This window comes from Raphanus sativus, chromosome 4 (assembly GCF_000801105.2).
Source record: "Raphanus sativus cultivar WK10039 chromosome 4, ASM80110v3, whole genome shotgun sequence".
In the NCBI taxonomy this organism is placed as follows: Eukaryota; Viridiplantae; Streptophyta; class Magnoliopsida; order Brassicales; family Brassicaceae; genus Raphanus; species Raphanus sativus.
The window spans coordinates 11717692-11744182 of record NC_079514.1 but is presented as its reverse complement, the minus strand read 5'-3'; the positions used below and the strand labels follow the sequence as shown (position 1 = coordinate 11744182).

Sequence of the window (26491 nt, the reverse complement as noted above, 5' to 3'; positions counted from 1 at the left end):
CGGGGCTCATGAGTCATCACGACTCATGTGAAAACTGAAAAGTAATGGCAAAAGACTATCAAGAGTATTCCATTTTAGTAGCTTCTATTATTATCACTGAGTTCAGTGAAAGAAAAATGAGTTGGACAATGTACACAGTGCATTGGGTAACAAATTGTTACAGTGTAAAGCAAATTTCAAAATCAGCTGATCACGGCTGCAAACACAGGCTCAGGCGGATTAGCAACAATGACATTGAAGCAGCGTCCACAGAGAGTAGGATGTTCAGTAAACGACCCAACCTGGCCTGAGTAGTTCCAGCACCTCTCACACTTAGATCCCTCAGCTCGTGATACACCAATCCACACTTTGTTCTCTCCCTCCACATACTCTCCTGTGTGCTGTACACTGCTTACCATCTCCTTCTCCATTGACGACAATACCTCAACCTGTATACATATCCACAACAGTTTTATGGCTAAAGTTTTCATAGAAATGTACTCACTATCATCACCTCTCAACTTTATTCTAAAAACTATGTGGACCCTGGTCACATGTCATCAAAAGGGATTCAATGTTAGATACATGTTACACCAAAATACAGAGATTCAATTAAAATTCCTCGATATTCATATCAATCTCTTAGGTGTTTAGGGTTCTCTAGAATGTTTCTCATACATCTAATTTCTACATGATGTCTCTACTGCTATTATGATTTCAATCCAATTCCCTCGAGATTTAGTGCTTACCTGTGATGTTATGAATATGCGTTGCAGCGTGTCAGCTTCATTCTGAGCTTCACACATCTCTACTAATTTTGAAGCCATGCTTGCATCGGCGGTATGCAGATACACCTTTGCTTCTAAACTGGAACCGATTAATTTCTCATTACGTGCAAGCTCCAGCACTTTGTTCACCTCGGTCCTCAACTGTCACATAAACAGCATAAGCCTTATTAAGATCCTCATTACATGCCCACCAAAAAAAAAAGATCCTCATTACATAGCAGGCATCAAGAAAATGCTGTCTGAACGAAGCAGTAAACAAAGATTAAAACTAAAAAAAGTTATTACAGAGAACTTCTGACAATGCTATATCCTAACTGGGTCGAATATTGTAATATGGTGTAACATTTCATCAACTTCGTATCCACTAAGGAATTCTAATTATTGTGTAGATGGAGGAAACAACTGAGGGTTTACTGCTATAATTTTAGGAGATTTTTAATACCTCGAGAAGCCTTTCCCAGAAGTGAACATCTTCAGCAGGAAATGAAAGCCATTGTTCGTTCAACAGAGGCCATTTAAGTTCAAAGACAAATTTTGCTGCAGAGCCATCTTCATTTCTGTACTCGAATGGGAGATTTTGCCAGACATCTTCTGCTAGGTGAGGTACTATGGGCGCAATCACTCTCAATATGGATAAAAGATGTGTTGAAAGAACTGTTTGACAGCTTCTTCTGGTAAAACTCGAGGTTCCCCTGAGATTAAGTTGAGTAGAACATACGTATAGCAATCAAAGATTGGTAAGCGATAAACAGGTTGTAGCAAATATCAAACCTAAAGAAGATGAAAAACTTACCCAGTATACAGTCTATCTTTAGCAATATCGAAGTAGAAATTTGACAGATCAACAATTGTAAATCGTTGTATGATCTGAAATAAAGAAAGCACACTCAATAACATAGATCCTCTATAACAAGATATTCAGCCTCCTTAGGTGGCTCAAGCATACCAATATGAAACTAAATAGCAAAACACAACACACAAAACCAGTAACTAAAATTAAAATAAAGATCCATGGCTTTGTGGTTTCTTAGATATATTCGCGCTTCTAATCAATAAGCTAAGTCTCGTCTGATAACTTGTCTGTGTTCTCCGTCACAGGCAAAGGAAAAACATATGTGAGTGAAGTAGATCATTTTAATGTGTGTTTCCAGTTTTGTAGTTGCTGTTGCCTCTACGATATCACATTTAAGCAGATAAAAGAATTGGCCCAGTCATAAAACGTAACACATTTAAAAAAACTACTACTCTTATGATACTGATCAGTTCAACTGTACTAAAATAAGGTGGTGAGGTTTAAAACCTGGAATATTTTGAAAAACTGGTAGTTCTCGTAACACTCTTGTATGTTATTTACAACATTCTCAAGCTGGAAGAGAGCATGCTGATCAATGATGGGTAAATCCTGGTAGGGAACATCATTATCAACCTGCAAACAGCGACATGTTATATATTAAAAGACTGCCTCCGAGGAAAAACATAAAATAGACGCAACAAATCTTGAGAAGTGGGGCAAGAGGAAACATATACTACTCTATATACATACTCTCCAATCATGAAGATTGCCCAAGAGATATCTCAACGTCCCTCTCAACTTCCTATATATATCAGACATTTGCCGAAGAATTTGTGGGCCAATCAGTACATCACCGGTGTAATCTACACTAGAAACCCAGAGACGCATAACATCAGCTCCATAAGCAGGTGCATCCTGGCATAAGAAGACAAACCTTTGTCAAGAAACAGATTGAATGGATCATAAAGATGTTTTTTTTACATAATGGGCATGGTTATTATTCCACTGATGAACCTTTGAATTTTTCCCTCCTTCAATGACCAAACGTGGGTCAACCACATTACCCAATGACTTGCTCATTTTCATACCCTTCTCATCCAGTACAAAACCATGTGTTATAACGGCAGAATAGGGAGCCTTGCCTATATACAATAATACAAAATGAGAAGAAAAAACATGAAAAATCAACGTATATAGGAAAGCTAAAATCTGTATAATCATCCCAAATTATATTGGCAGTCATCCGGCGTGCATTTATCACCTTTTGTTGCGATGCTTGTTAACAAAGAACTCTGGAACCATCCACGATGCTGATCAGTACCTTCTAGATACACATCTGCAGGGAAAGTAAGACCCTCGCGTTTCCCTAATACACCAGCCCAAGATGAACCTGACATACAGGTGAAAAAGAAGTGGTGAAAAATAGTTGTTTGGTGCTTTGTACTATTTAATTATATATAACATTCGTTTATTATAGTACCTGAGTCAAACCAGACATCCATCGTATCAGTCCCTTTTTCATAATCAGCTGCTTTATCACGATATTTCTCAGGAAGTAGGTCTTCCACCGACATATACCACCACGCATCACTACCCTTTTGGGATATTATAGCTGTCCGACAAGGTATACAAATAAGGGTATAGGAAACCCACAGCAACTATATCGAGCATGAATAATAGAAAACATAGCCTCTAAGAAACATCAAAAAGGAGACCATAATATCTTTTTAACCCTTACTCTTAACATGTTCAACTGTCTCTTCATTCATTAGGGGTTCTTTTGTCTCAACATGATAAAAGACAGGAATAGGGACACCCCACGTCCTTTGTCTCGAGATGCACCAATCAGATCGGCTGGAGGTCATGGCAGATATTCTGTTAACTGCCTGAAGCCGAGACATATCAGGTACCACATTAAACTCCAAACAACATAACAAGCAGATCATAGAAAGAATATAAAAGGCAGCCAACTAAGAGGAGGACAAGCAGTCGAAACAGTTGAACATGTTAACTCCCAACAACGAGAATAAACGGCAAGGTGGATCAATTTATGTGGTTAATATATTGAGTCTCCTTCTATAGCTAACACCAATACATGATACTTTCAATCCACACTGAGGCAAAAAGAAATCAACCTGTAAACTCAATATGCAGTTAACTGGGTACCTGATGTGGTATCCATTTTACATCGTTGATTGCATCCATAGTGACCTTGCGAAATCCTTCAACTGATGCAAACCACTGCTCAGTCGCTCTAAAAATTGTTGGTTTCTTAGTTCGCCAATCATATGGGTATTTATGAGCTGCATACAGAAGATGGAAATCAAATCATACGACATTTTAATCTGAAATAGAGTGAATGAACTTTTTTTGCTCAAATGTTTGGCCAGAAAACATCTGCAGCCAACTCACCATAAGATTCTTCCATGACCAGAGACATATTTTCATCCAAGTAACTGACAACAGCACTATTCCCGTCTCCAAGGACAGAGAGCCCTCTAAACTGTCCAGCTTCTTCAGTGAAGTTCCCTCCATCATCCACAGGAGAGATAATAGGTAGTCCATACTTCAGACCAGTTGCATAATCCTCCTGACCATGACCAGGGGCAGTGTGGACCAATCCTGTTCCTGATTCCGTGGTTATGTAATCACCCCCTATAACGACTGGACAGTCCCTGTTGTCAACTGGATGTGTGTACCTAGAACCATAAACCAAGGGGTTGAATTTATTGCATCAAACGCAAAATTGAGGTTCCTTGTTTAATTTTTTTAATGTAACCTGCAATTTTCAAGATCTGCACCAAGGAACGTTTTTCTTATGATAAGCTTCACACCCCATTTCGCTTCTAGTGCTGGCACAAGGTCAGTCGCTACAATCACGCAAAGCTTTTGTTGATTCTTCAGAACTTTCCCAGGCATTTTCTTTTGCTTCCCTGTCGACGCAGATTCATCTTCTGAGGATGAATCCACTTCAACAACAGAGTATTGAAGCTTTGCATTCACCGCCACAGCTGAAAGTTAGACAAGAAGGTAAGGACGGAGAGTACTAAATGATCTTATATAGCATCCAGATACAGAAAACCAGATTTAAAAATGAAGAGTACGTATCCTTGCATCTACGTGGACGAGTGGTTAGAAATAAACCAAGTAAATAGGATATATTTTGGCGGCTGAGAGTAACATATGCTAATATGACACTTACCAGCATTGGCTGGAATAGTCCAAGGTGTGGTTGTCCATACTGCCAAGCATATATTAGGAATAAACTCATCTAAAAGGCTTGTTTTCGCTCCACCAACCAATTTAAAAATAGCATAAATGCTTCTTGAAACATGACCCTCCGGATACTACATATAAAGGAGGAGACAGGTAGGATATAAGATAACCACGGTAACGTGTGGAATCGTCTGAACATTCAATCATGAAAGCGGTATGCATTAAGAAGGGGAATCGATAGTTCCATTAAATCAGGGTTCATCGCGGATATATAAAGCAGTACTCTTGGGTCTAAATACTAATAGACTACAGATTACATAATGGTAAAGTGTAAATAGATGTAACAAAAAAAGACTGGTATAGTTTTAGCTGACTTTAATTTTGCCCTGAGATATCCATGGAATGCTTTTTCTTCTTAGGCTATTTGAGATGAAAAACGGGAATTGTACCTCTAGTTCAGCTTCTGCAAGAGCAGTACGAGATGAAGGGCTCCAGTGTACTGGTTTCCTTCCTCTATAGATGAACCCTTGTAAGGCCATCTGGCCAAATACTTCAATCTACAATATGTGATATACGATAAATTGATATGTAGACTTTATCAGGCTTTTGAAATTTACAGAACTCTTACAAAAATCTTTATCAGGCCTTTATAATTTAAAGAACTCTTAATGTGGGAGGTCACAGGTATAACCATTACCTGGGCTGCTTCATATTCCGGATCAAGAGTTAGATAAGGATTGTTCCAGTCTGCCCATACTCCAAACCGCTGTAAACATCAAGTATTATGTAATATGTGCTATATGTGAATTGCATGACCAAATCAAGTATCGTTCATAACTTTAACGTCCTAAGAGATCTAAAGAAGATCATAATGACAGATGCATTCAAAACAAGAACGCAAGTATGAAATAAAGCTTGATGGCCACCTTAAACGATTCCATTTGTGTTTTGACTGTTGCTTTCGCAAATTTGGCCGCCTTCGCTCTTAACTTCAGTGGTGTAAGTTCCTTTCTCACTTCCTGATCCAGGGACTGCAGAACTGAAATGTTTGACAGTTTCAGCCAAATTACCCAGACAAGTAACAAATTGGAAATTAACAAAAGCAAAGTTACTTTCGCATGGTAATGTTCTCAACGGTCCATAACCTATTATATACTTGCCTTTCAACTCAATTGGAAGGCCATGGCAATCCCACCCAGGAATGTACTGAACTTTATAGTTTTGGAGCAGCTGGATGACGAAGCAGACAATTTGATAAGTAGAAACTCCTTACTTGATTGTGAAAGGAAAAATAAAGAACGCACATAGAGAGTAAATGCATACCTTATAGCGATTAATGATATCCTTGAGTATCTTGTTAAGAGCATGACCCATGTGCAGGTCACCGTTGGCATAAGGAGGACCATCATGAAGAATGAAACTCCCCTGAAAATCAAACTAACTATCTCAGACACCAGTTTCTTGAAGCAAATTTGATGTAGGAGAGTTTAGAGAAACTCACTCCATTGTTATTATCAGAAACTTTCTTGAAGACCTGGTTCTCGTCCCACAATTTTTGGAGCTCAGGCTCCCTCGTCAACGAATTCGCTCTCATACCAAAACCTGTCTTTGGCAAATCAACTGTGTGCTTGTACTTTCCATCTTCTTGCTTTTCCCCTACCCAAACCGAATAGCAAATGAGTGCCACATTGCATAACATATCAAGAAAGAAGTAAAAAAGCAGTGAGATGCAAACCTTCAGATGCTTTCTTTGCTGCCATAACAGGCCCACGAGACCTACGCTTTGATGAATGGCCAAACTCGTTGTTGGATTGAGTTGAATACCGTGAGACATGTAAGAAAGAAAATGGCTTGACGGGAGACCTTCCGTTGGCGAGAAAAGAATCCAACGGTGTAGTTCTCCTTATATTTGAACAGCTTCTACCTGACAGTACCTGAACCGGCACAAAGCACAATCTCAATCTACTTCCGCGCAAAAAAAAAAACAGATTCAAGAATTTTTATCATAAATTATGAATTCATAATGACAGGTGAAGTGTTCTCTTTCCAATAAAGTTTTCTATAAAAGAAATAACCAATGGACAAAGATCACCCCTGAAGCCTCTGTAATTTAATCGAACAAGTGGTGTGCAATAGTAAAATAACATTAAGTACTTCAAAACAGACCTGAGAAGTATATATACCTACATGGCTACATTAACAAAGGGGGAACTAATTAACTATAAATCTCATAAACCTAAAATGTCATTTCATTGATATGATGGACTAATTGAGTGAGACCAATGTATTGAGCTTGAAAGAAACTCAATCACTTTCCCAGTACCTAAAACGAATGCAATAAAACGGAGAAGAAGCATTAATTCTTATAGATTTCACATACTCTGTAAGACGATGATTGCACCATTGCCATGGCAGCTGCCTCTCTGGGATTTCCCGCAAAAGATTTGAAGAAAGACGACATCTTCTTCTTCACTTCTCTCTCTATGTGGCTGATCTCAGCTCATTTTCATGCCACGCTAATCGGCGAAACAAGGCTGAGAACAAGGAAGGAAGAGAAACGTCGACGCACTCAGAAAGGCCTCTGTGTGGATAAACCGTTGACGCTAAACCCATACCTCAGAAACAAGTTTTTACTTTCGCGTTTTTGTTCTTTGGTCCCTACATTTCCTATTTTTCCAACAAACTCCCCTTTTTAAAATATAGTTTTATATATGGCCCATTATAACAATTTATGTAAAAAAATATCTTAGACGGCTGTGACTTCAATGAGCTTTCCTGGTTCGTCATCATCATCAACTCCGACTTGAGACGACGGCAAGCAAGCACTGAATTACACCATCAGCCCTCTCTCTTCTCAGCTTCTCCTTCAATCCTGCATGCCAAACTCTCATCCTCTGAAATCAGGTAACTGTTACTCTCTGAATCCAACGATATTTGAGCTTTGTTTTAATCCTCTTCACCTTGATGTACGAAAATTTTCAAATCGAAGCTCTATTCTGGATTTGATTCGATCGTTCTCTCTTGGTAGGTTTCGAATTAGGGATTTGAAAAAAGTTATGGATGGTAACAAAGACGATGCGGCGAGGTGTCTGAGGATCGCCGAGGAAGCCATTGTTTCTGGTGATAAGGAGCGAGCATTAAGATTCATCAAGATGGCGAAACGGCTTAATCCAAGCCTCTCTACCGATGAGCTCGCCACTGCTTGTGACAATCTAGATTCAGTTTCAGAGAATCCGTCTCTTAGTGAAAACCACAGAGCTGATAAGCCTGAGCCTAAGACGAACGAGGAGAAGAAGGTATACACCGAGGAGAATGTTGAACTGGTTAGGAATATCAAAAGGAACAACGATTACTATACGATTCTAGGTTTAGAGAAGAGCTGTTCGGTTGAAGAGATCAGGAAAGCTTATAGGAAGCTGTCACTGAAAGTTCACCCCGATAAGAACAAGGCTCCAGGCTCAGAGGAGGCCTTTAAGAAAGTTTCTAAAGCGTTTACGTGTTTGAGTGATGGTAACTCGAGGAGCCAGTATGATCAGGTGGGGTTTGTTGATGAGTTTGATCATATCCAGAGGCAACAACAAAGTACTACTCGCAGTAGGCCGAGGAGAAGGAGGTATAACAACAACACTACGCGGAATGATTTCTTTGAGGATGAGTTTGATCCTGACGAGATATTCAGGGCGTTTTTCGGTCAGCAGCGAGACGTGTTTGGTGCTGCTACACGTGCTTATAGAACTAGACCAGCGCGTGCCCCCCAACCACGACGAGAGGAGGAGGTTAATTTTGCTGGACCGACTTGTTTGACGATGGTTCAGATACTGCCGTTCTTGCTGCTTTTGTTGCTGGCTTATCTACCTTTTTCTGAGCCTGACTATTCTCTGCACAAGAGCCAGTCTTATCAGGTGCCGAAGACGACAGAGAATATGGAGATTAGCTTTTATGTTAGATCATCGTCGGCGTTTGATGTGAAGTATCCGCTTGGTAGCTCTGCTCGTGCTAACCTTGACGCCAGCGTGATCAAAGAGTACAGGAGCTTTCTTTTCCAGTCATGTCGCATTGAGCTCCAGAGAAGGCGGTGGAACAAGAAGTTGCCAACTCCTCACTGCAATGAACTTCACGATCGTGGATTCGTTGATAGGTAACAGCTTCCATTTTCTCCTCCAGCTCTTCCACAATTTGAACATGAATTGTCTAATCTGTAAGATCCATAATGAATTAATCCCTTTGACTAGTGAAGGAGATCTTAAAGATGGCCATGCAAGTAAATGTCGCAGATATCTAACTTGAAGAGTCATACCTTAGCTTTAGAATGCTAGTGTTAGTTTTTTATGGGCACGCAACATATATTGATGCGTAGTCTTTTGTTTGTTGGACACAAAGCAGGCAAATACCGATATGAAATCAGCTCAAAATTTGTCCAAGATTTTGCGAAGACTGCCAGATTTGAAGTTCTTGGAGCTGCACGTGTAGACTGTAATGTGTCAATGTGTAGGGATGGTAACTATAATCTTTTTTTCTTGCGTATGGATTTGGGGATAACAATTCGTAGGAGAATATTCAGAACATCAAAGAAGAAAGTCCTCTTACAACAGAGGTACCACTTGCTATACTCATATTATGATTAACTGACTCCAACAGTTCTGTCCAGAATATGCAGCAAATAATAGTTCTATTAATATATATCATGGTAGAATTATACAGTCAGATCAAAGCTCTATTGGTGAGTTTACCCGTAAATTGTTGGTTTGAGAATCTATAGATTATGCCAACGATTCAAATACTATTGTTGCTGCTACTGATAGATTATGAAACTTTAGGGATCATGTGAAAAGTTGCATAAGAAATTTGAATGTCTTAAGAGGGTGAAATTGAGACCAAACAACATGCCAAAACCTATGAAAAGTGGTTTTTATTTTCGTTGAGGATGAATTGAACAACTTACTTTGGTGGAACTTTGTGCATGGCTTGGCATTTCACTTTATTCTTTTAAGTTTAGTTTTCGTTCATGGATTACTGATTCGTCCACTCTGGTGGTTAACATTAAGATATAAGCGAATGAAATTTCAATGTGGAAGTTGCTGCAGAGGATTTAATTGCGTTAGGTAATGCTAATTTTTTTCAGTATCTTTTGTACGCTTTTATAATTCTCAACACGTCTTCTTGCTGGTCTGATTAGATAGGTTCTAACTAGGGTCGTGTGATAAGGTTAGGTTTAATCAGTCATGTTCCATATACACCCAACAATAGGGAAGAGAATATAGCCAAATGGTTTGTAATTTTCTTACTGTGCTTTACAAAAAAGTTTCATGAAGAGAAATTATTTAAAATCTGACAAGCCGAGGGGTCAGAAATCAGAAAATTATCTTACATTATTACTACATCTTTGTAATTTTGTGTTCTTTTTCCAAATCATTACGTTTCAGAAGAGTGAAACTATGTGGATAAATTTGAGACACAGATGAGAACTTGACAAACAAACAAAACACACCGATACAAACTGCATGCCGTTCTAGTGTACGACCATCGTGTTTTCTTTTCAGGCGCTGCTTGGCCTTCATTAATGACAAGAAGTTGGTTTCGGCGACTACAGACGCTTTAAGATTCTGTTGTTAGCTTTGGCAATAACTATGAAAATGAGAGACCAAACTCACAACGCAACACATGAACATATGAAGTCATGGTGGTATTAAATGGATGGGGTTTTGACCCCATCATGAACAGTGTTTATATAGACCCAACATGTTCTTGTCACACAACATGATTGAATCAGATGGGTCGGCGAAAACCATTAAATTCTAGAGGGTGGAATGATCAAATCTATGGACTTGAAATAACTTTGTTAGTTTAATATAATGAATTGATTTACACCCATCTTCGTAGTATTAATCATTCTAGAGAGTGTCAACTAGTGGACCGTGTGTTTCGTTCAGATTACGACTTGTACTGTTTGACTACTTTGTTTTTTGCCTTTACATTTCAATTCTAATAAATGTTATTGTTTCAAAACAAAATCATTACTGCTTACAAGCAATTCTTATTAGTTTTGTGCATCTAGACCCCGTTTTTTTTTCTTCTTTGCGTTCCGAGTGTCCGTATAATAATCCTAGTCTAGGTAGAACATCTTAATGCTAGTGTGTGAGTGGTAATTCAAGAACATGCCTAGTAATTTAGTTGAGATCTTGATCTCTTGGAACGATCCTGCTAAACTGGTCTAATGACACATGATCAGCTTTTAAATACTCTATTATACTTCATAGTTTTGGTCTCTGGAACATGCATAAAAGTCCACATGGAAAAATACAAATAATAATGAGAAGGAGGCCCTTTTTCCCCTGTCTCTTCGGCTTTGCAGAATCTTCAATATGTAATTTTATCTCATGGACCCCTTAACGTCCTCTTCTACACGTTATATAATAACAAAATCTTCTGTTTTTTGTTATGTCGTTGATCCACTTAACAATATCAATGTGAAACCAAGTTTGCACTGTTGAAAAGATTAGGTTATCACTATCACTGATGTGTGCATGTAGCTAGCAGTACAGCCGTTTGTTAATGCCTTAATTTTGTTGGGTCGCAAAATATATAAGAAACAAAACAAAAAATGCAAGTTTTTTGTTGGGGACCATGGAATCATAATGCATGTGCAAAGGCATGTGCCTTTTGATTCACTCATTTAAAACAAAACTCACACTTTAAAAGCCAGTCAAACCCTTCAAAACCTCATCTTTGACTGGCTTTTCCAGTGAGGTTTGTGCTACTAATTTAATTAACCATGCTAAGAAAACACATCATAATGACAACATAAAGTAAGACAGATGGTTCTTCTAAGTAGAGATTAGAATGACAAAACAATAAGAAAAATAATCAAGAGAACAAGACAAATAAACAGAAGTAAGGCTCCCAAGTATCCTAAGCTCCACTCTCCTCTTATTTGAAAAAAAAAAAGATGATAATTAACATAGAAGAGGTAGTGTAACATTACAATAATACTATTAGATCATCAAACCCAATGTTCAAGAAAACATCTAAAATGATGAAAAACATGAAACTAGCCTTAACGTAAACTTTCTTGTTTTGAGACTGAAAACAAAAACACTTTTATTGCAACGTGGGCTTTTAATTTTAGCTTTTGACTACCAACAATGAAGGAATAGCATCCAAGTTTGGAGCTGAGTTCTTCTTGCTTGTAGAATCTGTAATCGTACGACCTCTTTTCCCAGAGGAAGAAGAAGAACCAAAAGCTCTCATTGGACTAGCAAACGCCCATCCCCAACCTCTGCTCCTTCCACCATGACCCACGTTGTTCTGATGATGTTGCTGTTGTTGCTGTTCAGCTGATGATGATGATACCCATGAGGAAGACGAAGAGGAAGAAGAGGATGACGTCATTATCATAAACCCACCAAAGATCCCACCGCATCTCACCATTTCCCTCACACCCCCACCATTGCTACTACTACTACTACTAACTTTGCCTTTGTTGCTACCACCTTCTCTCTGTGACTCAACCCTTCTCAAAGCACAGTCTCCAAACCCGTTAGTGATCCTCTCGAAGAAGTCTCCGGAGAAGCTTCTGCTCCCACACCCAACGGATCTGGATCTCGACACTTTCCTCTCGCTCGGTGGAACCACAACGTTGGGGCTTCCATCTTCCTCAACAATCACATCGATGCCGTTTCTGTTATTACTACTACTACTCCCACCTCCGTTCACTCTCTTTGACATCGACGAGGAAGCTCCGACAACAGTCGTCGTTGTCTCTGTTTTGGACAAAGCGTTTTCAGTATGTTTTGTGGGTTGTTGCGGTCTGGAGGAGGAGTCGTGAAAGTTTCCGACTTTCTTGCTGCTGCTGTTGTGTTTGTAAGAGTGGAGATGTAAAAAGGACCAGAACCCACTCCGCTTCCTCGAGCTGGAGTCAGAGACTCTGTACGCGGTCGTTGTCGTTGACTGGCTTCTCTTGTAAACGATGTTCGTCGAGGAGGAGGAGGGAGTTAAAGCCTTCTTCTTTGCAAGTAAAAACGGAAGCTTGTTGTTGTTGTTGTTTGCTGTGACGTTTCTGGCTCCTGAGGCGGAGAGGGTGAGAGAGGCAGAGAGATTAGCTCCGGCGACAGTGGTGGTGGTGGAGCCTACGGAGTCAGATCTGAAGGAAGGAGAGGAGGAGGAAGTGGAGGAGGAGGAGAGGTGTTTAGGGAGAGGGAAAGAGGAAGTGACGAGCTTTCCGAGCTTTTCTTGGAGACAGAAAGCGCAGATCCCACCTGGGTTCTTCGTGAAGGGATGGTTCACGCATTGCATCCCATCTCCCATCTCTTGTTGTTGATCCTTTGCTTCCACCATTGATGACTACGACCACGACCACGACTCTTCTCTTTTTTTTTAGTTCTCTGAAAGAGAGAGAGAGAGAGGTTCAGAGCATCTAAACGAAGAAGAAGGAGAAGTCAGCTTTCAGGTTCATTAGTTCACTTCTTTTGAGAGAAAGAGAGAGAAGAGAGAGATTGCTTGAGTGAGAATGAAAATGGAGGAAATGAAGGAGTGGGTTTGTGCAGAGAAAGAGGGGTCGAGTTCCCAGGTGCACGTGGGTTTCTGACTAACGACTTCTTTCTCTCTCTCTCTAATACTAGTAATCACATTTTAGTTTAGGACTAAAAAGGCTTTCTTTCTGGTCCATTATGCAAACCCACATCCACGTGGCTTTTCTTTTTTGCTATTTCTATCACCATTACTAAAACCAGTCTTTTGTTTCTCTTTAAACATTACCCTACCCTAACCTTCTACCTAAAGTTAGCTACATTACTAGACAATATATATACTAGAGATACCCCATATATCAGCGACTCATTACATGTTCGTAACACGACTTAGGTTACTAGCATGGCCCGTTTCTTGGCATGTACTAAAAGTGCATTTGCACCGGGTCTACGACATTTTCTTCATAATTTTAGTTACTGTTTATGACCCTTTTAAAAGAAAATTAGGGTCCTTTTCAACAAAATCCTTTTGATTATTGTTGTAAAAATAGACTTTGGACAGGGTCAAACACAGAGTACGAGACGGGCCTAAGTTATATATTAACTGTTGTTGAGCAAAAATACCAAATGATGTTTTAAGTAGAGATTGTTGAAGCTGGCTTTGAAAATAACCTTTGTAGCGGGGTATCTGATGCTTATATGCTTTATATATTTGGAGCTTAAGAAAGAACAGGGTTAATGCCTACACAAATGTTAACTCCCCATATGACAGTTTTAGAGAAAGAAAGGATCAAGGTGAATTGATGATCTGAGAGAAGAATAATGATGGGAGACAGTGTTGTTCCAGTATGTGCAATGCAAACCTCTTGTTTCATTCTTTTCATAGCGTATTAGGCGAGAGTTGTATTATTATGGATCTTTAAAATCGATATTTGTTTTGTTTTGTGTGAGAATCAATATTTGCGAATTTTTCTTTTGTGTGTGTATGATGATTATCTAGATACATTATTTGGAAACCGTCTGGGAATAGTTAATTGAAAACGAACCGAAATAGATAACGAACTGAAACAGACATTGTGAATATTTTATCCGACCTTGAATTCTTACACCAGATCGAAGACGACGTTTCTCTTGGATTAGCTGCTGATTTTTATAAAATCTTGGTTTGTAATTTGTAAAACGGATATATGGAGAAGAAAGAAAGAGTGGTTTTTTGTCATTAAAAAAAAAAGAGTGGTCCAGAAACAACATTGAATTTTCATGTCTTTTTGAGCTTATTGCACCATTGACCATTGTCTCGTCTCTCTCATAGACACGTCTTCTATTTTATTTTTGTCCCCCCATATAATTTGTATGTAATTTTTCAAAAAAACAATTAAACAAAACCATCACGAAAGTTAGAATATTTGACGTAATGAACAAGAATCCAACTTAAATGAATAAGTGAATGCTTTATAGAAATTGGTGTTTACCTATCTTCATTTATTATCATGGGTGAAATGGAGAATCCAATGGTGCATGTTACCGCTTAAGTTTACAATTAGAGCCGTCGGATTGATAAGAAGAGGCTCACATGCATGCATATCCTTTTATCTTTGTTTTGTCTTTACTCTAGAAAAACGCAGAGACATAAGAGTAAGAGATTAGGAAAGATGTCACGCCACCTTGGGAGCACACTACCAACGAACTAGTGTATGATACACATTATATGATATATCGTATAATGTGTATTTAATTAATCATTGACTGAATATAATACACATTATATGATATATTGTGTAGGTTGTAAATTATGGTTTGATTACGTATAATAGTAAAAAGAAGAGAAGCTTCACGTAATAGACTCTACTAGTGTACTTGATCAAAAAAAAAAAAAAAAAGACTCTACTAGTGTACTTTTACCAAAAAGAAAAATAGACTACTAGTCTTGGTACTTCGTAGAGAGATCGAGATCGATTGATTTATAGCTGCCTACATTCAAGGCTAGTTTGTGTGGACACAGTCTCGCTAAAGCCTGGCCTCGCTTTACATACAACCACCGCCACTTCATCTGTTTATCTAATGCTTAACTAGAAGATAGTATCTAAGAGCACCTCCAATGGTGGAGATGCTCATATCCAATTTTTAATGATAAAATATTAATTTTTGATAATGATTTAGTTTATAGTTATTTTTTTTTATATTGTACAAAAAGATTACTCAGATTAAAAATGACATCTGTAATCAAAGTTTTTAAAGGGGTTCGCTAAACTCATTCTGCAACAAACTCTTCTTACACATTTTTTTGCTTTTTGATTTTTTTGATTCTTTTAATTAGTTAGAAACCTATGCTAAACCCACCGTTGGAGTTGGCCTAACTGGGTCGTGACACAAACAAGGAAGTCCACTAGTAAGAAAACTTGGTGCTTGCGTAAACATTTTTTTTTTCAAAATAGTCCCATTGTGTTAAAGATAGTCAATACCGTCCGGATTCCTTAGGCCTTAAGCCCAGATAAACTAAGGCCCAAATAATTTGTCCAAATCATATATGGCATTAACTTCTTGCATATTGCAATCAATTGTTTCAGAAATAGCTGACACGGATAGGGGCACAAAGAAGCAGAGGGCCCTGACCTAAAGCAGAGAAAGCTTCCTGTTTAGGCGCCAAATAAGTAAAATTTAAGAGCACCAATTTAAACAAAGTTGATGTAGTGTAATGGTTGCGTGCTTCTATAGTATGCGTAAGGATCTTAGGCTCGAATACTTGTACTTTTTGTTATTTTCGTTAAACATACTTTTTAGGTGGGCTCAAAATTTGTATGTGCTTAGGCACTCAAAAAAGTTAAAAAAATTTATGTGGTCTATGAGAAGACCGTCCATCTCAACCGTGATGCTGAGAGTACATTTGAATTTTTGAGGAAGCCCTTCATGCAATGGGTCAACAGTCAGGATACTCTCGTCCTTTGTTTTAATATCTGAGTTCTTACTTCTCAAAATATATCTGCAATGTTCAAAATTGAAGCATTATCGTATAGGACATCCAATTTTCTAAAACAATAAAGAACAATATTTTAGTTTCATCTACTTTAACTCAATTAATAAAAATATATAAAAATTGTGAAAAAAAATTGAAAGCTTTATGATAATTAAAATAAAGAAAACAAAAGTATATTATAAAATTATGGTTTTCATACTTAAGCAACCCAACTGATCTATAATTTTTTTAATTGGTAAAAAAACAATACAATAAATAAAACTGGTTGTGTCATATAAAAAAAAATTATTGGGCTATTTTATAAACTTTAAGCTTTTGTATAAATATTACTTAGTTTTTTTAAAAGATTAAAACCAATTTTTTGTTTAGTAGTTTAACTTTTCATTTGTTTTATAACTATATGAACTGATTAATGTATCATTTTATAACTACATGGCGGGTATATAATTTTATAACTACATGGCGGGTATATAATTTTTTAATCGCTTAGTGAGCTTGTTATTATCATATGCTTTTGTGCAGTTTCTTAGACTAGCAGTTAGGTCTTAGTCTTACAAACAATTAACACAGATTGTAAAACAGAGGATTGCTCCCGAGGGTTGCAAGCAAACTCTTCCCGGCCTTATGTTTCAAACTCGTGGAAGTAACTTGCAAGAGTCTCGCGGTTTATGTATATGAGTATATCCATTTTAGTTGTAATACAAAAGGTAAAAACTGTGAAACCAGTCCGATATATTGATGTTTCTTCGTTATTGATGTATAATCCAATATCAGGACCCGAGGCTGAAGCCTTCTTCAGAAAGCATTAACAACATGAAAGTGTGAGTTCCAGTCCAAAGGGCATAATCAACAAGATCAAACAGGAGAAAAATGTATTTCTAATTTGATATTCAAGAGAGAAGATTATGAAATATACCTTATTTAGCTAAGCAAGGTTGCTAAAACTTACATTCTGATAAAGAAATAGCAGCAGAAGGAGGAAGTGGCTTTAGTCATCCAAAAAAAATAACAAAGAAGAGTTGGATTGTGAAAGATTCTAAAACATTTTAGGTTCATGTTTGTAAATAAAATTAGCAAAGCTCAGATAATGAACATAAGGCGTTGTACTTAATAGCTCACATTTTTCCTTGAACAGTAAGTCTTCGTGGCAGGTTCAGCCCACTCTCATCTCTACAAAAGTGTTGCATTAGGGCTAATGCTTATGGACACATTCTGCGTTCAAACACTGTCAAAAAACTCTATGAGTAATATAATCAAAAAGCGTTTTACTTACACTAGTGATTTGTGTTTCCATTACGAAAATATATTCTACAGTCTCTAACCTTTTGAGTATTATAATTGGAAAAGGGTGGATTTTACATTAAGAATGATAGTTCAAAGGAACATGTGGCATTCTGACCTTCATTATCAAATACACTTACACTAAAATAACGCAACCTTATCCGTTTAAGCTTAGCTGGGATTATATTCCTTCTGTATTTTTTTCAAGTGTCATTTTTTTTTAGAGCAAATTAGCTCAATACCCTAAAATAAGTGGGATACCATAGAATGGGGGTGGGGGGGAGGGGAATGGTAAAGATGGAGGGAGGAAAATTGGGGGGATATTGTGTATGGAGTGCAAATAAGGTGGATTTTGTGTGTATGGAGTGCAAATACTCTTTTTTTATTATACAAAAAAGTCATTCTATAATTTTAATGTAAATTATAATTATTAGTTGCAAAACATATTGATATTAATTATAAATAAATTTATTCATCTCAAATATTATTGGTTAAATAAATGAAATTAATAGAATATAAATGCACTTCAATTATTTTTTGATATATGTGACAAATGTTTAAGTTACATTTTTTATGAAACATATGAAATAATGACTAAAGCTCTAGAAGATAATAGTTATTGAATTTAACAATTTCCTAAGATAGACATTTATAATTATACAACCTGACATATGTAAGTATGAGTTTACCAGCTGTATAGTTCAGTTCAAATTTTCCCAGTGATTAAAAAAAGGTCAGGCATGCAATAAGAACCATTGTTAATAAATGAAGCAGGTGTTATGGTAAAAGGAAAATAGTATTGCATTAATTTAAACTTTAAAGAGCAAGTAGAGAGAGAAAGCAGATCTGTTTTTGGTCCGGCGGTCGGCCGGCGCATGAGCGTGCGTGCCGCCGCCGGAGCCTTTTGAGTTAAAGCAAAGATAGTTTCCATCAGTTTCCTTCGGTTTCCCTCTTCCCTCTGCCTTGCCTGATCTCTGCTACTAGATCTCCCATGGTGTTTCTGTCCGTGGAGTTAAGGCGCGGTCGTGTAGATGGTGGCGTGGTGAAGCTTTTCGTTCTTACAGTTGGTGTTTCTTTTACGGGGGGTGGAGTCTCTTACAGATCTGCCGACGCTGTTTCTTGTTCCTGGGAGTCGGAGGCTACGTCAGCTCCGATGTCTTCGGTTTTGGCTCCGGGAGGTGACGGCTCCTTCAGTCGTGCCTCGTCGGCTTTAGATGGTCATGGTTCTTGGGCCTTTTGGTAGTCCTGTTGTGGCTCGTGTTTGGTGTTGCGGTTCTTGGTTTGTGCGCTCAAATGGTTCTCGTCTCTGGTTTCTCTTTGCTCGTTGAGAACTCGATTGGATCGAGGAAGCTCTTCGGAAAGATGATTGAGCGGATAAAGAAAAATGGTGGTTACGATGGAGGCTCTTTGGTTATCAGAGCTCCGTCGCAACGGGTTACACGGTGAAGAAGCTCCGGCGACGATCCCAGGCAGTGTCGGTCGAATCGAGACGGAAGTGACGCGTGTCGCTCGGAACGGTAGGATCTTTACACGTGTCCGGTCTCTTCGACAAGTGGGCATGCGGGTGTCGGTCGGGTGTTCTGGGTTGGGCTTGAGGCCCGTCTGTTCTGTTGTAGGTAGCCTATAGTTTGTTTGGGTTTTTAGGATGTATTGTTGTTTGCTGTATGGGCTTAGACAATGTATTGGGTTTTGCCCGTTCTATTATCAATATTAAAACCTTGAGGGAAAAAAAAAAAAGAGCATTAAGGTGGTGGTATGTTCAACTTAAAGACTTCGAGATTCTCTTCTCTAGTCCTGTTGCATTAAATAAAGGCTGGTCACAAAACTAATTTAAACCCCACCAATACATTTTTAACTCACTTTGAAAAGTGAGAGATATGTAAGGTAAGGTGATGCTCTTTGCAGTCGGATCCTATGAATATGGAAGTAGTAATCAATACATTTCATGTGACAATTTTTTCACACAAAGACAAAGCAAAATGTCAAAATTAACTTGACCCGCATTATTCCAAACAGCAAAGAAAACTAAGAACCAAACTTGACCAAGAGATAATATTCTTTTAGTTGCTGGATGATAATTACCTTTTCTTTTATTTTCTTTTCTTATTCGAGTGAAACTCACATTATCATGTTAGTGCCATACTCTGTTTGTTTTCTTGTGTAGCGACTTGTACGGAGTCTGAAGAAACAACGGAATTCGTTTTGACGGAAACCGAAGATATGAGCCAGTTATTAAAGGCAAGATATATAATACATATGTTGCCGTCTCTATTGCTCTTCGTCATGTTCGAAGTTGCTTCTTCAACGCATCTGAATTTTTTCTTAGATTTGCTGGATTCGCAGTTGTTTTATCCAAATCTCTATCTTGTTTCAAGCTTTTTAATGTTTAACTTTGCTTGTATTATTGAACTCTACCATTCTGGTATGGAGCTTTAAATTAATGGAAGATTTGTTTGCACAAAAAAAAATCATGTTTGTGCACTCTGAATCTGAGTACAAATTGTTCTTTATTTTGAGAAAAAAGAAGGTGGAACTCACTATGCTAAGGATTTTATCTGAAAGTCGTTAAAAACATTTTATCTGAATATGTCATCTGCAAATAGATCTGTTTTATTTGATCGTATGTTTGACATTTTATATGATTTGTTGTATTTCTCACGTTTTTTTCTTTGATCTCAGTTATCACTAATTTGAAAAATACAAAAATTTCAATGATATTAATTAATTTAATTTACAGAATGTACGTTCTGACATGAGAACCAGAAATCTATTATCATCATTTTGGAAATTTTTAGTTGAAATCTATTATCATCATTTTGGAAAATTTTGGTTGACCGAAAGGTAGTTAATAGAACATGCTAATCTTGTGTAGTATTCATTTGTACACTATACATATAATACTTTTACTTTATGAATAAAACAAAATAACGTTGTAAAAGGTTCCAAATAGTCCATTTCTCATTCTCATGTGATGCATATAAAAAGCATAGAAGTTAGTAAATGTTTTCTTATTCTGTAATGAACGAATATTACAGTATAGTTTCGTTGAAATCCTATAAAAAATTCCAATACACGTCTAACAGCGACATACAAAAAATATATAGAAACATATGTCGCTCAAAAGCTTAAGATTCTCTCCTACACACTGAATCAAATTCGCATGAAACCAAAGAGAATATCTTTTTATTTGTATATTATAATATAAAGAGCATATAATTAGTAAGTATCATTTTAATTACGTGTCATGTTGGTTGTCGCATTATGGATTAGATCAACATAGTCTATCACTAACCACAACTATACTACAAAATCCCTTTTATCCTATGAAATTCATGAGAAGGGCATCTTTTCTATCGCTAACCACTACTATACTACAAAAACCCTTTTATCCTAAAATTCATGAGGAGGTCATCTTTTCTAAAGAGTATTAACCTCTTAAAAATAAAGTTGAATGGTGGAAACAAAACAGATACACTCTCTCTACTCTAAGTAAGTTCCATCAAACATTAACTATAGAGTTGGTGATAGATAATGTAGGCAAAAAGGTAAAGCCACCAAGAAAGAGAAGCAAATAAAAACTAGGGGCTACCATAGATATGCAAAAACTAGAAATACCGAAAACACCCTTCTGGTTTTACATCTCATAAAACAAAACGACAAAAATAAGTCCAAGGGTGGAAAAGTCAAATCACACTTTTCAGTTTCCAAATGCTTTCTCCAAACCGCCTGCTCAGTTTCTCGGATCACGACGGTGACGGTGACGGTGATGACCACCGCCTAAGCCTGAAGACGTCGGGGCCGGAGAGTCAGGCTTTGTTGCTTTAACAGCCATGAACGAACAGTTCTCTCTCCTAAAGCTTTCTTCTTCGTCCATGACCATCTGCTTCGATCTACACTCCACGCTACAGAACCCTCTATCACCTCTGACATATTTAAACCCACAACAAAACCATAACATTAACACAAGACATGTAAGAAAAAAATGATATATTTTCGTAGATGACTTACTTATACATGTAGATATCTTTCGCCGGAAGAAGCTTCCTTCTACAGAGAAAACAACGTTCGAGAAACCCAGAATCCGGATGACAGCTTCCACGGCGGAGATCGGAGGCGATGGCGGTGGATTTGTTGACGACTTGAAACGGTTTGGGACTAGCAAAGCCGTTGCTGAGAGTGTTGTTGTTAGTAGACTCCAAAACAATACTAAGGCCCACCATTTTCATCTATTCTTTTAGGTTTTATCTCATTATCTATTCTTCTTTCTTTTATGGTTTCGAGATTTTCAGGTGTTAATGGCGAGAGGAAGAAGAAGAAGAAGTTTTGGTAATGAAAAATGTTTTAATAAAATGGTTTTAAAAAGGTGGTATAGAGGATAGGTGGGACCTACAAGTGTACTACGTGAGGACGATTGATTTGATTTCTTTTGCTTGATACTCGCCACGTGTTTATCCTCCTCTTCATGACTTGTGTAACTTTTTTTTCTTTTACCCAAGTTTTGATAACTTCTCAAAAGTTATCTAGTTTCATTTTGTCGTTTTGTTCCATAAGTCTACAACTACCAGATGAGAGTTTGTATTCGTGTTGCGTTTCAAAAGGTCTTCTTCACTTTTGCTGTTGAATCAAAATAAGGAGACAAAAGGCTGACTGGGCTGATTATATAATGGAGTGGGTCAGAGTTTTTTATATGGCCCATATTGTTAAAGTCTACAAACACGTTATTTCAATAAAGGCCCAAACCTCTATTTACTTCCATCACTCATTTTCTTTTCCTTTTGTTCATTTTCTTATGAATAGCTTCAATATTTTAACTTTTTCAATGATTTGAATGCACAAATTCAGATAACTAGAGCATCAGCATCAGTTTGCTAGTTAGAGCATCAGCTGCAACAGGGATAAAGGTTATTGACAAGATCACAAAGAATCGTATCTCCTCCATCCAGAGAATGGGACAGCATTCATTCGATGGAGCCATGAGCATATGGTTTGCAACTAGATAAGTTTAAAATATTTTTTAAAGAGATCAAGTCTGTAACAACTTATAAACTCTAAGTACCTAGTCTCACTTAGAGTAAAAATGTTTTTTTGAATAAATTTAACATTTTTCAAAAAAGAAAATTAACAAAACTAACCACCAGCGTTAAGACACTTTATATTTGTGACTTTCACAAATAATTATTGGCAGAAAACACTTCATGATTTTCTCTCTTAATTTATAATTGATTATATTTATTTTATTAAGAGATCATTTTTAGAGCACGAATGCTCATGCTCTTATGGTCTCTCTCATATTTTGGATATATATTTTTTTTTGCATTTTTTACATCGACAGACATAAATAGTAGACATACTATGTAACTAGTGAAATAAAAATGAATACAACAATATGAAAAGTAAGTGAAAATGAAATTGATTCATTTTTGTTAAATTTGTAGAGAATGTATAAGAATATTTTTCTTCATATTTTCTATACTATTTTAATGAAATTGATGTAAAATTTATGGAATGATAATTCTGTTTCATCAATTTAAATGATACTTTATGAAATTAATGGAATAAATCATTCCAAATGATTTTATTTCACTAATTTATAATCCAGATGTAGCTTATATTGGTTCAAATGTTATGTTGGCTTCCTTCTATTTCTTGAACCATTTTAAAAACTTTAAATTCCTTTTTTTTAGTGACAAGAAAAGTTTAACATGATTTTCTATTTCGAATAATGGTCTCTTCTTATGTTATAATTTGTAGGGTGATGTGGGGTTGTTGGTTTAGATACAAGCAAAGGTTAATTTTGAAAAGCACCACTCTTATTGTTGATGATTGGACTATTAAACATCATGACTCTACACAAACATAAGTTTTCACGTTGGTATTCTTGCAAACATGATGCTAGTGAATCTAATCTTTTCAGTTGGAGTATGAATCAGTGTGAACTTTCGATTTCTTAACCCGTTTATATAAGTGAATTCTGTGAATTATCAACCACACATCATAACCAAACTGGGCTTAAATAGAGAAAAAAATCGGCACTATATTGCATGGTTGTAAATTATGATTTATTCTGCTTTTCAAGATTTGCAGAGTAACTTAAAGTTTACTTATTATTGAGCATGCGATTAGTCGCCACGATTACATCGTAGACAAGACATAGTAACTAAGAGACATGCATGGTTGCCAATTATGACCTAGTTGCTGTCGTTTACTTTAAAGTTTAAACAAATTGCCTTTGCTTTTCTAATTCATTCGTTTATCCTATTTTTTTCTTGTCATTTTCCTTATATAGTTCTTTATAATATTGTGTTCTCTCGTCTAAAGGGGTAATCTATCAAACATTAATGGTGATTGGTGGATGCCAAGTGATACACAAATCCAAAAGATAATGGATTTCTTTTTTGGTCATTTCATCTCGTCAAAGCCGGAATTATTAATGTTGCTAGTATATGCTACTAGAGAAGGGTAAAGCGTCAACTCGAGCATGGCAGATTATGTTAATTTTTTACATTTATCAAACTCAAAACCAGTATAGATTATTATTTTAATATATTATCAGCTTATTTAGTACTCCATCAGTTTTATTCTAATTTTATTTGTAGATAAATTTTTGTTCAAAATTAATGTCGTTTTCAAAATTTATTAATTTTATATGGTATGTGATTATTTATATTTTTAGTTTATCTTTCTATTAATTGAAACGTTGTTAGGTGTATAGATAATGATAATTTTATTTTAATATATACATAAAATTAAATATATTTTAAATTTGTATGTACAAATGTAAAACAACAATTCAAATAGAACTGAGTGAATATTAGTTTAAGTAAATCATACTCTTTCTGTTTTTTATGTAAGTAGTTTTATAAAAATACATAAAAATTAAGAAAATTATTATTTATTTTTAAAATATCAGTTGAAATATAAATTATGCATAGTTGAACTAATCAAATAAGCTACATTTGATTGGTCGCATTGTATCCAATAAAAATAAAAATTACATAGAATAATGAAAAACACTTATATTTTGAAACAAACAAATTTTGATTAATCTCTTTATAATATGAAACTAAGAGAGTATTGAATTTGCTCCTCCTCTAGTCTATTCATCTGCCGTTATAAAGTCAATTGGTCAATAATTAAACAACAGCGAATAATTTGATTATGACAAATTTCACAAACCGGATCTTAACATTTGACTTTTGCTTTGCTTTTCAAGATATTCCATTAATTACTGCTTGATTAGTTATGTTGAATGGGTTCAACCCAAAAAATGGTCAAATTATATGAACTAGTAAGCCACAATGTGGACAACAACATATAGAATAATATATTTATGTTTCCATTATAGAAATTTGTTCAATGTGGAATCATTGCAGCATTATGTTATAGTCTAAAAGCACAGTAGAAATGTCGGAGATAAGAATAACAAAGGAGAAGACTTAAGTGCTATATCTAGTGAGAAATGTCTTACCATGCACGATTCCATTTAAAGGACAATACTAACCATCACAGTTCACCAAATCTAAAACATTTTGGTTTTAAACCAACATTGTGTTTACTATAGGAGTTTAAGCGAACATTGTTTTTTACGATGAAGTATCACACAAACAATGTTACACATATAGGTTAGGCATGTCTATGCGTGTGTTACGCGTAGATTGAGAGATATCGAGATCAACGATGGAGATGTAAGTAGGAGGAATAAGCCACGTGCCGGAGAAGCAAAAGAATCTATCTTATTAAAACAAAAACATTATAATAGACCTAACTATTATTTTGTAAGATTTTAAATTAAATACACACTCTCTTGTATAGGTATATGATATCCACATGAATTCATTAATACACTGAGACTCTTTCTTTTATTTTGTTGGTTTAGGAAATAAATGGTCCAACGCTAATTAAAAGATTTGAAATATATTCATGTTCATAATCATACGATTAGCAACTCCATCTTTTCTTTATTTAAGTTAGTGCATAGTTGCATACGATTATTGTTTAAAATTGTCCTTGGGTTCAACATAACATATTATGTACAAATATATGTACAGATTCTATTTACCTCTATATTACGTAATATGTAATATTATTAAAATTGAATTTAATACCACCAAACCTTAAGAATACATATAAACATTTCTTTGAGAATATATCTTCTCTATTAAAAAAGATGTATCATTTTTATCTACTATAAAATAGTCATATGATTATAATTTTATTATAAAATAATTTTAATTAGAATTTTATTATAAAAAACAAAATAAAATAAAACCAAATTTTATTATATTAGTCTACTGTAAATGTTCATTATACATTTTTGTCTACATAAATATATAAAATACCAAAATTTTAACAAATGTTTGACTAATTATTTTATATTAGTTTAATATCTTAATAAAATTGAAATTATGTGTATATGCACGGGTCTGAATAATAATGTTAACTAGACATATAAATATAAATATAACTATTATAAAACTAAAAATATATAACACTAAAAATATTAAATTTATTTATAAAACATGTTTAATAGATTAACAAAATGACCCATAATTCTATATTTAAAATTATGGGTGATTTCGCTAATAAGATATATTAAGAAATTGCCTTAGAGAATATTTGTGTAGTATATATTCGATGCATATGATTATTTACATAACAGATATAGATATCTCGAATTTTACTTTCAAAGAAAATATTTTATGGAAAAATACATTCACCAAGTCATTACAATTATACATAATATCTCGGTAACCATATAGTGTGATTTGGTATTTATTATAAATTACTTAATTGGTTTAGTATATATATCGGTGGTACATTATTGTTACCCTAAAATTAAACTATAAATACTGATTTTCTACATTATCTTTACACACCTACGATCACTTCCAAAAAAATAATAATAATAAAAATGATGAAACTAAACACTTTTTGTTTATATATCAGACATATGTAATATATTAGACATCAGAATATAATAAAATTCACCGAGTAA

The 26491-nt window shown here is 35.8% G+C and overlaps 4 protein-coding genes across 4 annotated transcripts; 1 reads left to right on the top strand and 3 right to left on the bottom strand.

Annotated features, from left to right (window-relative positions):
- Nucleotides 1–63: 63 nt before the first annotated feature.
- On the bottom strand, nt 64–7373 carry LOC108854386 (isoleucine--tRNA ligase, chloroplastic/mitochondrial). The gene is made up of 22 exons (XM_018627928.2): nt 7157–7373; nt 6512–6710; nt 6278–6432; nt 6100–6201; nt 5937–6006; nt 5703–5815; nt 5474–5542; nt 5226–5333; nt 4763–4907; nt 4340–4571; nt 3973–4259; nt 3727–3863; nt 3299–3446; nt 3041–3172; nt 2822–2950; nt 2575–2702; nt 2311–2475; nt 2068–2193; nt 1561–1634; nt 1210–1459; nt 729–908; nt 64–428 (listed from the first exon to the last, which is right to left on the bottom strand). Exons 1-22 carry the CDS (start codon nt 7235–7237, stop codon nt 183–185), a joined length of 3276 nt encoding a protein of 1091 aa, XP_018483430.2. The 5' UTR covers nt 7238–7373; the 3' UTR covers nt 64–182.
- A 131-nt stretch (nt 7374–7504) lies between these two features.
- LOC108848667 (chaperone protein dnaJ 49) lies at nt 7505–9480 on the top strand. Its single transcript, XM_018622089.2, has 3 exons — nt 7505–7680; nt 7805–8914; nt 9160–9480. Exons 2-3 carry the CDS (start codon nt 7833–7835, stop codon nt 9173–9175), a joined length of 1098 nt encoding a protein of 365 aa, XP_018477591.2. The 5' UTR covers nt 7505–7680; nt 7805–7832; the 3' UTR covers nt 9176–9480.
- A 2201-nt stretch (nt 9481–11681) lies between these two features.
- Nucleotides 11682–13370, bottom strand: LOC108855592 (protein MTL1). Its single transcript, XM_018629448.2, has one exon. It carries the CDS (start codon nt 13108–13110, stop codon nt 11899–11901), a length of 1212 nt encoding a protein of 403 aa, XP_018484950.1. The 5' UTR covers nt 13111–13370; the 3' UTR covers nt 11682–11898.
- A 7698-nt stretch (nt 13371–21068) lies between these two features.
- LOC108851296 (FCS-Like Zinc finger 15) lies at nt 21069–21834 on the bottom strand. The gene is made up of 2 exons (XM_018624703.2): nt 21505–21834; nt 21069–21419 (listed from the first exon to the last, which is right to left on the bottom strand). Exons 1-2 carry the CDS (start codon nt 21720–21722, stop codon nt 21227–21229), a joined length of 411 nt encoding a protein of 136 aa, XP_018480205.1. The 5' UTR covers nt 21723–21834; the 3' UTR covers nt 21069–21226.
- Nucleotides 21835–26491: the final 4657 nt, after the last annotated feature.